This window comes from Phytophthora sojae (assembly GCF_000149755.1).
Source record: "Phytophthora sojae unplaced genomic scaffold PHYSOscaffold_8, whole genome shotgun sequence".
NCBI classification, from domain to species: domain Eukaryota; phylum Oomycota; class Peronosporomycetes; order Peronosporales; family Peronosporaceae; genus Phytophthora; species Phytophthora sojae.
Genome location: NW_009258122.1, coordinates 1,055,361 through 1,068,866, shown reverse-complemented (window position 1 = coordinate 1,068,866; position 13,506 = coordinate 1,055,361). Strand labels below are relative to the sequence as shown.

General features: G+C 54.7%; 5 protein-coding genes across 5 annotated transcripts; 3 read left to right on the top strand and 2 right to left on the bottom strand.

Moving 5' to 3' along the window:
- Positions 1 to 162: 162 nt before the first annotated feature.
- On the bottom strand, positions 163 to 915 carry PHYSODRAFT_337466 (hypothetical protein; the record flags this gene model as incomplete). Its single annotated transcript, XM_009535138.1, has 2 exons — positions 163 to 396; positions 502 to 915. 2 exons carry the CDS (start codon positions 913 to 915, stop codon positions 163 to 165), a joined length of 648 nt encoding a protein of 215 aa, XP_009533433.1.
- A 716-nt stretch (positions 916 to 1,631) lies between these two features.
- PHYSODRAFT_448823 (hypothetical protein) lies at positions 1,632 to 2,177 on the top strand (the record flags this gene model as incomplete). The annotated part of the gene is made up of 2 exons (XM_009535137.1): positions 1,632 to 1,982; positions 2,073 to 2,177. Coding segments are annotated over 2 exons (456 nt in total), but the record flags the coding sequence as incomplete, so codon positions are not given.
- A 1,776-nt stretch (positions 2,178 to 3,953) lies between these two features.
- On the top strand, positions 3,954 to 4,593 carry PHYSODRAFT_355291 (hypothetical protein; the record flags this gene model as incomplete). The annotated part of the gene is made up of 1 exon (XM_009535136.1): positions 3,954 to 4,593. A coding segment is annotated over exon 1 (600 nt), but the record flags the coding sequence as incomplete, so codon positions are not given.
- Positions 4,594 to 7,648: 3,055 nt separating this feature from the next.
- On the top strand, positions 7,649 to 8,851 carry PHYSODRAFT_304483 (hypothetical protein; the record flags this gene model as incomplete). The annotated part of the gene is made up of 1 exon (XM_009535135.1): positions 7,649 to 8,851. One exon carries the CDS (start codon positions 7,649 to 7,651, stop codon positions 8,849 to 8,851), a length of 1,203 nt encoding a protein of 400 aa, XP_009533430.1.
- A 1,691-nt stretch (positions 8,852 to 10,542) lies between these two features.
- On the bottom strand, positions 10,543 to 11,163 carry PHYSODRAFT_518769 (hypothetical protein; the record flags this gene model as incomplete). Its single annotated transcript, XM_009535134.1, has 2 exons — positions 10,543 to 10,785; positions 10,846 to 11,163. 2 exons carry the CDS (start codon positions 11,161 to 11,163, stop codon positions 10,543 to 10,545), a joined length of 561 nt encoding a protein of 186 aa, XP_009533429.1.
- Between the last annotated feature and the right edge of the window lie 2,343 nt (positions 11,164 to 13,506).

Below are 13,506 nucleotides of genomic sequence, written 5' to 3'. Positions count from 1 at the left end.
GAAGAAGCTGTGCCAGTAATGTCAAGGACGCATAACACATTGTATAACCTCGCAGCAATACAGTGTTCGAAGCAATTGTATTCGAATCGGCATGAAAACTACGCAGACTTGACTCCGTTCCTAATGGTCTGTCTGTCTGTCTCGCCTGCAGTACCTACCGTCCTAGCGCTTCCAAGTCTTACTCTTTGAGTCAGGCAACTTGCATGGGAAAAGTGGCGAGCGCGGCACGACCGAGAGCCCGCGGCAAGTGTGGACCGAGATCTTGCGGTGCCGTCCAGGTCCACGGCGGTGACGGAAGCCTGGCGCCTCCAGCTCCACGACCGTCGTACGCTTGGGATTCTTGTGCATGGACTTGGTCAGCACAATGTCGAGCACGTAGTCCTTCAGGTACACGTTCTGTCAGAGAGTCAGCGGGCCGGTGCTCATCTGATCAAGTCCGCGCGGCGGGTGTGCTTCGTGTCATCAGCGCCTAAAAGCAAGACAGGGGAATTCAGACATGACGTTTTCCCAGTTAGTCACACGTTTGATCAAGAACGATGGCGAATTCGGAGCACACTTACGTTCAGTGTTCTTGAGGTGTCCAGGCAGCACGCCATGCCACGATAGCAGCATGCTCTTGTCGTTGTCTTTCCGAGGGTCTCGTAGCATGTACCCCATCACAGCGCTGGCATCGCCCACAGGCTCGGGTGGCATCAGCACCTCGAGATGCGCTCCGCCGCGCGTAGAGCTCTTGATCACAAGATGCGCGGCCAGTCGTCGTCGTCGGCGATACACAGCGGGCGTGTCCGCGTCCTCCTTCTCCTTGAAACGCAGCCGCCGTCTCGTGCCCAACGGCGACTTCTCCGATGGCAAGTCTGCGGAGGTCGTGCGAGCTTTCCGTAGGCGCACCGCAGGCTGCTGCTGCTGCATCTGCATCCCCCAGCTCACAAAGCTCGCTGGGGTTGCCGGCAGGTGGGGAGGGAGCTCACTGCATGACGTGCTGGACCGTTGGGTCTGGATGTCGGAGGACCTCTGTGTCTTATGCTCGTGTCCGAAGTAGCTAGTGTATTTATACAATGCATGTAGGATCAATGTGGTCGCTGGGCTTGGCACTGAGAAGAGAACCATCCACTTCTGAATCTCCTTCTCCTCTCCAAGCTCCAGCAACCAAGCTCCCGGAGCCTTAGGCCCCGCCATCCAGCGTTCCAACCTTCCTACTGTGCCCGTGGCAATGCGCAACAACCGACAGGTTATGAGCCCAAACAGGGTCTCTAGTCGGCTCCAGGACTCGCATGGAGAGGACGCTCAGAATGGTACCAAGAATCGTCGGGATGACAGTTCTGAAGACGAAGATCGTCCAAGTGACTCATCTCCGTCGTCACCTGCGCCCTCGGCAACGTCGCGGAGCGACGGGGCGAGCTCGATCTCGAGCTCGTCTAGCTCGGACTGCTCTGAGTCCGACTCGAGCTCGTCCAACTCCGACTCTGACTCGGCGAGTTCGGATGAGGGGGGGGGGCTCTAAGCGAAAGCGCTCCAGCAAGAAGAAGCGCTCCTCGAAGAAGAAGAAGAGGAGTCGCTCCTCTCGGTTGGACAGCCCCAGCCTGGAAGTCCCCAAGCTGACTGGCGCCGACGACTACGAGCTTTGGCGCACAATGATCGAGTTAAAACTCAAGGTTCAAAAGCTGTGGTCCCTAGTGACCGAGGAAGTGGTGCTCGACAGCTCTTGGAGCTCCGCCAAGAAGCGTCGCTGGAAAGAGCGTTGGCTCAAAGCCCAAGCTGTTATCGCTGGGTCGCTTGGCCCCCGATTGGCTGGTCGTTACAGGCGACTGTCGGTGAGCTGCGACCCTGTGGCTCTATTCCAGGAGATCGATAAAGAGTACAATGCGGGCAGCGCCGCAAAGAACGACATCCTGACCAAGGCCGCAATGTTTGTGCGCAAGCTGGCCAAGGGGGAGCGCGTAGACACCTACATCGACGCGATCATGCAGCTACAAGAGGATCTCGTGACGCTTGGCCATCCGCTTGATGACGCTGAACTTGCTCGACTACTCCTTACCAATGCGCTTGAGGTATTCCCCGACCTCAGCACGGAGCTAGTGGGTGCAAGAATGAAGGCCAGGGAGCTCGAGGTTGGTAAAGTGCGTGGGCGGCTTTTGGCGCGAGAGCAGGAAGAGAATATGCGTGCTCCGGCCGGAGGCATCGTGGTTCGCAACGCTTCGAGTGATTCTGGTTCTCGCAGTGTCCAGTCTGACTCAAATCCAGTATACCAGTTTTCTTCTGGGCACAGCCACAGCAGCAAGAATTTCGATCGCCATGGAGGGGGTCATCGGCAGAATCAGAACCGAGCGCATCAGAGCCGACGCCACTCTGAGAAGGCCGCCATGCAACGCCGGCCGTGCTCCAAGTGCGGTAAACTTGGTCACTGGTATCGCGACTGCTGGCAGAAGACAAGCCAAGATGCAAGCAATCGTCCTCCGAGCAAAGGCGGTCAAGGTTCGTCGGCTCGGGCAGGTGGGCAAAGCGGTAGACGGCACGATGTTACGGGGCCGACGGCGCTGATGGCAACCTTCGGCGGTGCGGCCACGAAGTGGCCTCTGACGTGGTTGAGTGGTGTCTTGACAGTGCGGCGACTGCCAATGTCTGCAACGATCTCTCTCACTTTGTGCACATATTAACTATAAGGAACGGCCCCGAAATGCTGTGTGCCAATGGCGGCACGGTAAGCATTAATCAAGTCGGCAGTGTGGAGCTCAGGATCGTGAACGAAGTCACTGGCAGGCAGGAGACGCGCATTCTCTCCGATGTGTACTATGTGCCCGATGCTCCTGCGAACTTACTCTCGCAGGGCTACATGCAGACGGAGCTCAACTACTTCGTCAAGATGTCCGCCGATCAATCGGTCTGCTTCCTGACCAAGAAAGGAACAAGGCTCAAGTTCGTCAAAGTCAATCGGTTGTATCGCATTTGGTCGGTGAGAGACCAAGTGCGAGAGCAAGCCGTTGTATACAGCGCTATTGTGACCCCGAAGAAGTCGGTGCCGTTGGCGGTGTGGCACACACGCGAGTGCCACGACTATCGTCGACATGGGCAAGCAGAAGGTGGTAAGAGGACTACAGATCAGCACAAGCGGAGCGGAGGCTGCGCCAACGTGTCTTCCCTGTATGCACGGGAAAAAGCTGCGGATGTCATATCCTGAGCGACGACAGCACGCACAACGACCGCTTCAACGCCTTCAAGTGGACGTCTGCTGTGTGAACGAGCCCACACTCGATGGGTGTACCTCCTTCTTACTTGTGGTCGATGAGTTCAGCCGATGCAAATGGCTCTTCCTGCTAAGGCAGAAGAGTGAAGCGAAGAACCACATTGCGGCACTTGTTAATCGCCTGCACGTCAAATATCGCGAACGGAATTGGCGTGTGGAAGAAATCCACTCGGATCAGGTGGCGAATTTGACAACAACGACATTCTCGACTTCTGTGCTGAAGAGGGTATCGAGCTGACGACAACCAACGCGTACACCCCCCAAGAGAACGGTATCGTCGAGCGCGCCAATGGGATCGTGCGGCAAGGTCCGTGCACTCCTCCACATGACCAACCTACCCGATCTGCTGTGGGGTGAAGCTGCTCTTCACGTCGTCTACACGTTGAATGTCACGGCGACCCGAGTGCTCGATGGTCTGACACCCCACGAGAAATTGTCTGGTGATTCGCCTGACGTGTCGTGCCTAAGAACGTGGGGGAGTCTCTGCTACTATCACATCGCTAGTGGAGCGCGGTCCAAGAAGAAAAAGCTCTCGTCCAGAATGGGCACTGCGATTTTGGTGGGTTATTCCCCAACGACTCATGTCTATAAGGTTTTAGACCTTGCGCGTGGTGCAGTCTCCACTCATCGCGGAGGCAATTTGATTTTCGCTGAAGACTTTACGGTGGCTCGTGAATACGTGGAGAAACTGCTAGCCAACGCCTACAATCACGGTGACCATGAGCTCCCGCCGAGAGCGCCGCTGGTCCCAATGCAGATGCAGATTGAGGACGTTGTTCGATTGGATTCTGAGCGAGAGAGTGTTCTCGTGCAGCCTGGCCAGTCTGTCGCTGTGGAGCAGCCCCCTGCTGCTATTGCTGCTCCCCAGCCTGTTGGTCCTGTGTCTACTGTGGAGGAAGCACCTGGTGCTCGTGGAGGCGTAGACGTGCAGACTGCTCCTGTTGATGGTCTTGCTGACAGCGATACTGTGGCGCGACACCGAGTCTCGTGTTTTGGCAGAAAGCGTAAGAGGAACTCGAGACTCATTAATTTTGAGCTCCACTATGTTGCGCACAAGCTGGTTAAAGTTTTGCAGTGTGAATCTATCTCGCCAACCCAGTCTCGACTGCATTCAAGAGATGTACCTGTGCCAGCGACGTATAAGCAGGCAATTCGGTCGAAGTTTGCTGCGTACTGGTTGGCCGCTATTGCTGAAGAACTCGAGTCGCTGCGCAAGCATGGTGTGTGGCAGGTTGTAGATAGAAGTGCTGCTGGAAAATCTGCTGTGATCACGAACAAGTGGGTCTTTGGAATCAAGAAGGACGAGAACGGCTTCGTCAAGCGCTTTAAGGCTCGGCTCGTCATACATGGGTTCAAGCAGAAGTTCGGCGAAAACTACAACGAGACGTTTGCATCAGTCATTAGGTTCGACACGATTAGCGTCGCGATTTATTTCGCTGTCCAGCGCCGGTGGTCGATTTTCCGGTACGACGTCAAAACAGCCTTCTTGCACGGCAAGCTCACTGAAGAAGTCTTCATGGAACTGCCTCAAGGCAATGGATCGCCTGGAAATAGGGAGATTTGTAAGCTGATTAAGTCCCTGTATGGACTCAAACAGGCTCCCCACGTCTGGAACAAGACGCTGCACCGACACCTAGTTGCACTCGGGTTCACGCGTCTGGAGAGTAATCATGGCCTTTACTCCCTCCTCGAGAAGGGGGAGATTGTCATGCTCCTAACTGTCTATGTGGATGACCTGCTGCTAATGGGCGAGAGCAGTCGGTGTGAAGCTATTGCTCGGAAGCTGGCTGCAACATTTGAGCTCGTGGAGCTCGGTCCCGTCAAGTACCTGGTTGGGGTGGAAGTCAGCATTGATCATGAGAAGAACACTGTCTTCTTCAGTCAGACAAATTACGTTGAAGAAATCCTGCGACGATTCCATATGCACGGCTGTCATGGTGCTGCGACGCCCGAGGCAACCACGATGGAAACTGCTAGTGAAGGCCCAGCGGCACCTGAGCCGAGTGATCTGCCGTATCGCGAGATTGTCGGAGCCTTCCAGTATCTCGTGTCGGGGTCAAGGCCCGATATTGCACACGTTGTTCGTCGGCTTGGACAGTATATGGCGTGCTTCGGTGCTGTCCACTACGCGCAAGCTAAACGGGTACTCAGGTATCTGCAAGCCACCAAGCATTTTGGTCTCAGTATGGTGGTGACTGGTTCAACCCATTTGGATTTGTTGCGCGTGGAAGCTTATAGCGATGCTGACTATGCCAACGATAAGGAAGACCGCCAGTCCGTGAGTGGGTATGTCACGATGGTGAATGGCAGTGTAGTCTCCTACGGGTCACGGAAGCAAGGGCTCAATGCCCAGAGCACGATGGATTCCGAGGTGATGGTTCACCAAAAGCGGCTGCAACGTGCAAGAGCAGGCATTAGCTCACCGCGATGTTACGTGGTTGATACTGTGCTGGCGCCGATGTTCGTGCGCTCCGATGTTTGCAGCGCGATGTTCGTGCTCACTGCTGCTACGATGTTCGTAGCTTGTGACGAATTTGCAGAGCCACAGTATTGCTCGCAGAATCAGCGTGACGCGAGCAAGGGGGAGTGTCGAAGGACCTCTGTGTCTTATGCTCGTGTCCGAAGTAGCTAGTGTATTTATACAGTGCATGTAGGATCAATGTGGTCGCTGGGCTTGGCACTGAGAAGAGAACCATCCACTTCTGAATCTCCTTCTCCTCTCCAAGCTCCAGCAACCAAGCTCCCGGAGCCTTAGGCCCCGCCATCCAGCGTTCCAACCTTCCTACTGTGCCCGTGGCAATGCGCAACAACCGACACTGGAAGGCTCGACATCACCGAGAAGCTGGCATCTCGGGGATGCTTGCCAGCGCCATGGCAGCCACTGCGCTGAGGCTCGACAACTTTCGTAATGTAGTCTTTTGCGTCTTCCGATGGCGAATGTGATCCAATCACGAGATCATAGAAAAAGTACTATCTGACCAAATCCAAGACCTGTTCAGCATAAGACCCATTTAAAAATCTACCCCTGGACTGCGTGAAAATATTCGTCCAGCTTCCACGACGATACGATGTATTCACAGGCGCCCACGGAAGCGTCCTCTGCCTCGTTTCTCTTCACACGAGACGCCATCGATGCCACCACCACGAGTCGGCGTTTTGCCGGATTCTGCTTGAGCCAATTGTAGCATAATTGCACTACCGCATAATTATTCATCGTCAGACCGTCGAGAAACACAACGTGGGACTTCGTGTCCTTTACGCCATTCAGCACCGGTATCAGACCATTACTACGCTCGAAACTCAGCGGGGATGTCTTCTTCACTCTATTCTCCAAGCGCACACATTCCAAGCACTCGAGACCAATCCACGTGACAACCCAACGTGTACGAGCAATGGTCAAGGCAAAAGCCGCCGCAGTTGCAGATTTCCCAGATCCAGGAGGCCCCACAACGTATCCACACCGACCATTACGTAAGACGTCATTTCGCAAAAAGTGTGGTTCTTGTGGGGTTTGTTTGTGGGTAACATACATAACTCGACTGCGTCCTGTCGACGGAATAAAACCAGTTTGGCACCTCGGCAACGAACTCCAAAACCAGCGATAGCATCAGCGTCCAGCTTCCAAGTGGAGGTCTGGCTGTCATCGGTCCCCGAAAACGGTAGCGATGACGCGTCGAGATCAATCACTGTCGTTGTTGTCCACCGCATCAACACGACCACGACGATCGCATTCTCTTTTGATGCACCAAGCTCTCCAACTGGCGATTCATCTGACAAACGCTCTCGATCCGCGTCATAGGCCGCTCTATATGCGTAGACTTTGAAGCACACATTCGCCGGGAGCGTGTGACGGATGTCCTCCAAAGCAGCCTTCCGAAAACTTATGGTTAGTGCGTCATCTGCTATCAACACGGGCTCTGGGGGGAAACGAGTACCGCGTGAGTCACCAACTCCAATTAGTTCGACCCATTTTAGCGCCATGGACACTCGTAGATTCCAGTCTGCTCTCTACTGAGGAATTTGACGACTGCAGAAGAGCTGCGGCTAGCAACAAGCTCGTCTTTCGCCCTTCCACACGCGGCCAGTCAGCAAGGTCGTACCCCTGTCTGTAGCCATATCTGCGTTAAGGACCACTGTTAGACGATCAGAGTTCACTGTCAAGCTGGAAATTGGCGATGAGCAGGTGGCGTCGCTTGTATTTTATGTACATTGACGCAGCGACTCCGGGGCGCTGAGAGTCTCAGGGACAGCCCCAAGGCACCGCCACCGTCCGACATCTACAGGACAAACCTCTGGCGCCATCAACAGAAGACGACGATTTCTTTCGTACTTAGCAGAATTGTAAGAGCAGGTCAGTCGAATAGTCGTGAACTTTCTTGGCAGAGCACAGAATCCCCTCCAGAAGTCATGGCGCTCAAGTGGTTCGAGCTCGTTGGCATCGATGACCCTCCTCCTCCTCGGTGCGTGCTGTTAGCGGAGGACGCACTAATCCTGAGCTTACGGAAAGCTGCTTTCCACGACATCCGCCACGTTCTCTCTGCGAATGTATTCGCATCCTTCCTCAAAGTATACACGAATAGAGCGGCCTACAACGCTGCGGATCGACAGGAATTGCCAGATAAATTGCCGGTTGGCGCCCTCGGTGGCTCAAAGGACGATGCGCTCGTTGTGAAGGTGTCGATGCGATGGACGACAACGAACTTTGATGCGTCCTCACAACCGTTCGTCGACGACGACAGTCAACTTTCAACTTGGAAGCTCGACGCTGCTGCGATCGCCGGTTTTGGAGTTCGTTGTCCAAGTGACAAGCTTGTTTTATTTCGCCGACCGGACGCGATCAAGGTGTTCAACTTCTTGCGAGACGATGTCATACGTGACGGCCGCTGTGGCTACATTTTGGGCCCTCCCGGGTCTGGGAAGTCAGCAACTGCGGCGGCATTTGCTTTGGCGCTGGCTCGCACTCGATGGGTGGTCACGTGGATTCATCTCGGGTGCATGGCTCCTCCAGAATGTGTGCGCTTAGAGAGGAATCTGAAGACAACACTCACGCTGGGTTATCATTACCTCGAGGGTGGTGGACTTGGACAGATTTTGAGTGAAGTTGATGATACGGAAAACCACATCGTGTTTGTTGATGACGTGGCGCTGCCAAATGATGCGGAATTACTGGTTTGCAAACGATGGCTTAGGCGAAATCGCCTTAAACGCCGACTTGTCGTGGTGCCGTCGGTGTTATATCGCAGGATCGACGAGAGTACTGATATGGACATCAGCGAGATGGTTGTATCGCCATGGACGCTAAGTGAATATTTCGGCGCAGTCGAAGATGACGAGCTGTTTCAACACGTGAGACCGCAGCTGGACGCGTCAGATGACAACGCAGCTGCCGATGTCGACGCTATCGAGACATTCAGTGGATCTACCTACACCGACTCCACCAACTTTTGGCGCCGCTCACTCGTGCGATCGAAGTATTATTTTGCTGGTGGAAATGCTCGGTATATGTTCAGCTTTCCAACTGCGAAAGTCTCTTCGTTCCTGGATCAAACTGTCCGTGCGTTGTCGGACGATCTGCTCATGCATGCCTGGTCGAAGGGGATGATCAGTTGACCTTCCGAATTCGGTACATTTTTCAGCCAGGGATTACCAGTGGGTATGCTAGCTGTGCCATAGTCAGACTCGGTGGCCTTGCGCTGATAAAAAAGCTGACACCGATCCTCGCGGAAGACTTTAATGCTGCGATGCAAGGCTGGGTATTGGAGTTGCGGTTCCTTGCTGGCATCCGCAAGGGTGGCGTGACTCTATACATGCATGATGGCGACAAAAGGACATTGATTCATTGGCCAGGAGGTCAGTTCCAGCTTGTAGATCCGCTGAAACTGTCAAAGCTGCCGGCGTCCGCGTGGCTGCAACCGGAAAACTACAACCGCGGGAGCTATGACGCTGTCTACATCGATAAGAAGCACAATCTTGTTCAATTTGTACAAGTTGCACGGGCGCACAGCTATCTCCACCAGTTTTTGTGTACTCCGCCTCGTCGTTTGATGTCTTCAAGGTTGAGATTTTTGTCGTCGTCGAATTGGAGGCGTTGCCGTTTTTTATGTTTTCCAAGGTAACGGGTAAACATCTTCTGGCAGGTTTTCCTGGTTGGGAGGGCGGCAAAGGAGAAGAAAGCGTTAGGCGTGTTGGCATTGCGAACGATCGTATTGAATGAACCTTCTTCCAAATAATGTGTTAATACTGGGATAGCATTGGCCGATAGGTCATGCTGCTAGGCAGCCCAAATCAAACTTCTGTAACTGAAGCCCCTTGTCACCGGCTGTCTTTCTATTGGTGAGCTGGTAACTTGATGAGTCCGATCTCGAGTCGCTCACTTTCTGTCTACTTCACATCGTGTTTCGTCAGTGCATGACTTCAGCTACTAACTGGTTACCCGCCTGTCTTACCCTAAACTAACATGGTCGGGAGTTTTCCGGCATAATTCGCCACTATTAGGTTGACTACACTGAATTCTAACCTTTAAGTTTTGGCTGAAAACGTTGTCGACGTCGCAAGTTGTGAGGGCATCTACCCTGATCTCGCTACTAGGCACTTTCATGGTCATGCCAGTGCATTACTGCGTACTCGTAGTGTATAAGTTATTGCGATTCTTATCGCGGCACGAAGGCAAGGTACGTGTCTAGTGGGATCGCACAATCTACCGAAAAAACTTTTTGACCGGCTTGCCTCCTGCCATCCGGGTATGTGAAGCTTTCATGGTACTGTATGAAACTTATGTAATCTCAGAGAGTAATGTAATGTAATGTATTACGTTTTCGCGTTGCCACACTATGCTGTCGCTAGGCTCAGCTTTGCTAGTCGACGGCATAAGGTGGTGTCCGCATACGTCGGGTCCTTCTTCGCCGGCAGTGCGGCGACAATTGCCCTCTCGAGGGCTTTCCATTTAGGTTTCTCTTGTGCAAGCAGCCGAAGTTGGTCCAGGTCACGGCGGGTCTCGAGGCGATAGGCGTATCCGCTCGAGATAAGGCCCGCATCGAGCACAGTCGGTAGTGTCGTGCGTGGGCGTCACGCACCTGTTGAAGGTCGCAGGGGCGTTCTTCAGACCCTGCGGCATCACTAGCCACTCCCAGAGCATGCCGCTCGGCGTGCTCACTGCCGTAAGAGGGATATCGCTCTCACGCATGAGGATCTGATAGAACCCATCGCGCAGATCGAGAGCACTGTAGATAGTGCTCCTGGCCATCGAATCGATGATAACATCTTTTCGAGGTATCGGCGTCTGCGCCGGTATCGTCGCACGTTCAGCTTGTTATACGCATGAACGATGCGCCAGCCGCCCTGTGGCTTCTTGACACAGAACGTCGGAGCACTGTGCGGGGATTTCGATTCCCGCACTTGTCTAGCTTTGCTCCACGCCAGGTTCCCTTGGACGACGAGTCGAAGTAGGCGGCCATCTGGGTGTACGCTGGGATCTCGGGCCGGCGCAGGATGTGGCCGAACAGACGCCATCGTGCTGCTGTAATTCTGTGGTGGAGCGGGCGTTCCTGACAGATTTCGTAGAGCGTGGCGTTAGAGATTCGCTGAGGGTAGCGAATGTTTAGTACGCTACGTAGTTGTCGGCGGTGGAAGCTTTCGAGTCCGCTCAGCTCGGACGGCGTCAGTGCCCACGTTCCGCTGTTGTACAGCAGAACAGGAAGCACATAGCAGTTATACAGCCGGACTCTGGTGGCGTCACTGACGTACTGGGGCCGGATCCATATTGTCCAGAGCCGACGTAGCGCGCCTGCTGCGAGTATTTTGTGTCGTGTCAGATCTTCTGAGTCGCCGAGTAGACTGCCAAGCTTCTGTGTGGAGCGCCACGCCTCTTCTGTCGCCCGAGCGTGTCGGGAGTAGCCCGACGAGCCTGTACATCGCTGAATCATGGTTAGTTCTGTCTTAGTTGCATTCATCTGGAGGGACCAGCGTGCGAACACTGCTGGTGCTTCGGCTTGGATGCGCTGGACCAGCTCGGTATCGCGGCAGACAAAGTCTGCATCATCAGCATAGACGATCATTTGGTCGAGTAGGGTCCGATTTACTCCGAGGTGGGATGCGAGGTCGCGTAACGCAGCTTCCAGGTAGATGACGAACAGGACCGGTGAAAGCGCGTCGCCCTGCGACGTTCCAATGTTGCTATCGAAGCTGTGTTGTGCCTTGGACCCGGAGCGCAGAGAGAGCTTGGTGTCGGCGAGCAAAACCTTGATCAATCGGACCTCGTCGTCGTGTAAGAATGTCCGGAGTACTTCTACAAGCTTTACGCGGTCGATTGTGTCAAACGCGCGCGAGAGGTCGATGCCGAGGACATGTATGGTTTCACGATAGCGTTGCACGCGGGCACAGAGCCATTTGTGCGCCCACACGGCGTCAGCAGTGCTTCTGTGTTTACGGAATCCGCTTTGATTGGGGGACAGGAATGTGTCCACCGCAGCGGATATCCGTGCGAGTACGACGAGAGATAAGGCCTTGCGAATGCTGCTTAACAGCACGATGGGGCGGAGACTGGAACATACACCTCGGGGCTTGTTGGGCTTGGGCAAGCACACGAGTGTTCCTTCACCGAGTGCGAGGGGGGTGCCTTGCTCGAAGCTGCAGTTGACGAGGTCTGCGAAGAGAGGCGCGAGGACTGAAGCCCGTACTTAAGAAGTTGTGCTGGGAGCTCATCTGGCCCAGCGGCGCGTCCGTTGTTGAAGCGCCGAAAGGCTGCTTCGACTTCTGTTGCTGTAACAGGACGGGTTAGAGATCGCGGTTCACGATCCGGAACAGGATGTGGCCGCCCCGGGTCCTAAAACAGCGCTCGGAAGTGATCTGTGATCACCTTGTTAGTAGTTTGTTGCCGCAGGATATACTTACTTTCTTGGTCGTGGAGTAACAGCGGTTGGGGTCGATGGGGGCTAATGTCTCGAACTGCTGCATACATTCGTGCCGAGTCGCTCAGATTTTCGATGCGTGTAATCCGCTCGTCCAGTTTGCGAGATGCGATGGCTCAGCATCGCGCTCGGATTTGATGGAGGATCTTGTTGCGGGCGGCTCGGAGCTCGATCGTGTTAGCGGCGCAGTCGTTGTAGATTCGAAGCTGAAGCGCCCGCTGGGCCTCAGAGAGCAGCTGAAGTTCATCGTCGTGATGTTGTACGTGGCGGTGGTTAGGACCTGCGAATCCTATAGTCCCCTCGGCTGCTTCTCGGATTCGATCGAGCGTGTCTGTCCAGCGCTGGAGAACGGTGCTGCCTTGTGCTGTTGGCTGTGAAAGCGCTGCCTGGAGCGCGTTCGTGTAGTCGTCCCGTGCTGTGTCGTCGTAGATGCGATGATCTCGTGCTAACTTGAGTGCTGGATCTGGCTTGACCGCGCTGTAGCGGAGACGGTGAGTGACCGCGTTCAGGATGAAGTCGGCGGTGACGAGCTTGTGGTCCGACGCGCCAACGTTCCACCCCAGGATCGTGCGTCCATGCAGAGCCGTCGGCAGTTCTGAGGGCATAGGATATAGTCGATCTGGTTGTAAATACAGTGATTCGTCCGGCGCTGACTCCATGTTGTTTTGTGGCGGGCTCGCTTTGGAAAACCTGTGTTAGTGGCAAAGAGAAGGTGAGTAGAACAGAAATCAGCTAATGCGTGGCCGTTTCGGTTGCGTATGCCTCGTGCATGTGGTCCCATGAATGCCTCTCCGTTGATCTGTTGTCCGAGCTTGGCGTTGAAGTCGCCGGTCACGAACGCGATGTTGCGCCTTGGTAGTTGGTCAAGTGTGTCGCTGAGATCAGCGTAGAATCGATCTACTTCGGCGAGAGGCCGACCGCTGTTGGGAGCATACGCCGTGACGATGTTCACGGGGCCTGCGTGGGGGAGTAAGAGCTGAACGACGCCGATTCAATCGCAGTGTGCCCAATAGCAGTGTAAGTAGGGGCGGACGCGGGGGGAGATGGCAAGCCGATCCCGTGGCGCTCCTGAACGGCTGGTAGTGTGAGTAGCGTGTAGTCTCCGATACGTTTCTTGTCGAGGGTGCAGATGCGTGTTTCTTGGATGCCGAGAACGTCGATGCGGTAGCGCCGGAGGTCCTGGGGGAGCGTGTCCTGCTGCTTGCGGGTCGAACCTAACGACTGGACATTAAACGAACCTATCCTAAAACGGTTAGTTTGATGCGCGCGGCGAGGAGAGCGCGATAAGAGGGTGGGAGGCGTAGTTGTCGCTAGTGCTGTCGGCTTGGGAGCGAAGGAAAGACCCGCTAGGGACGTACA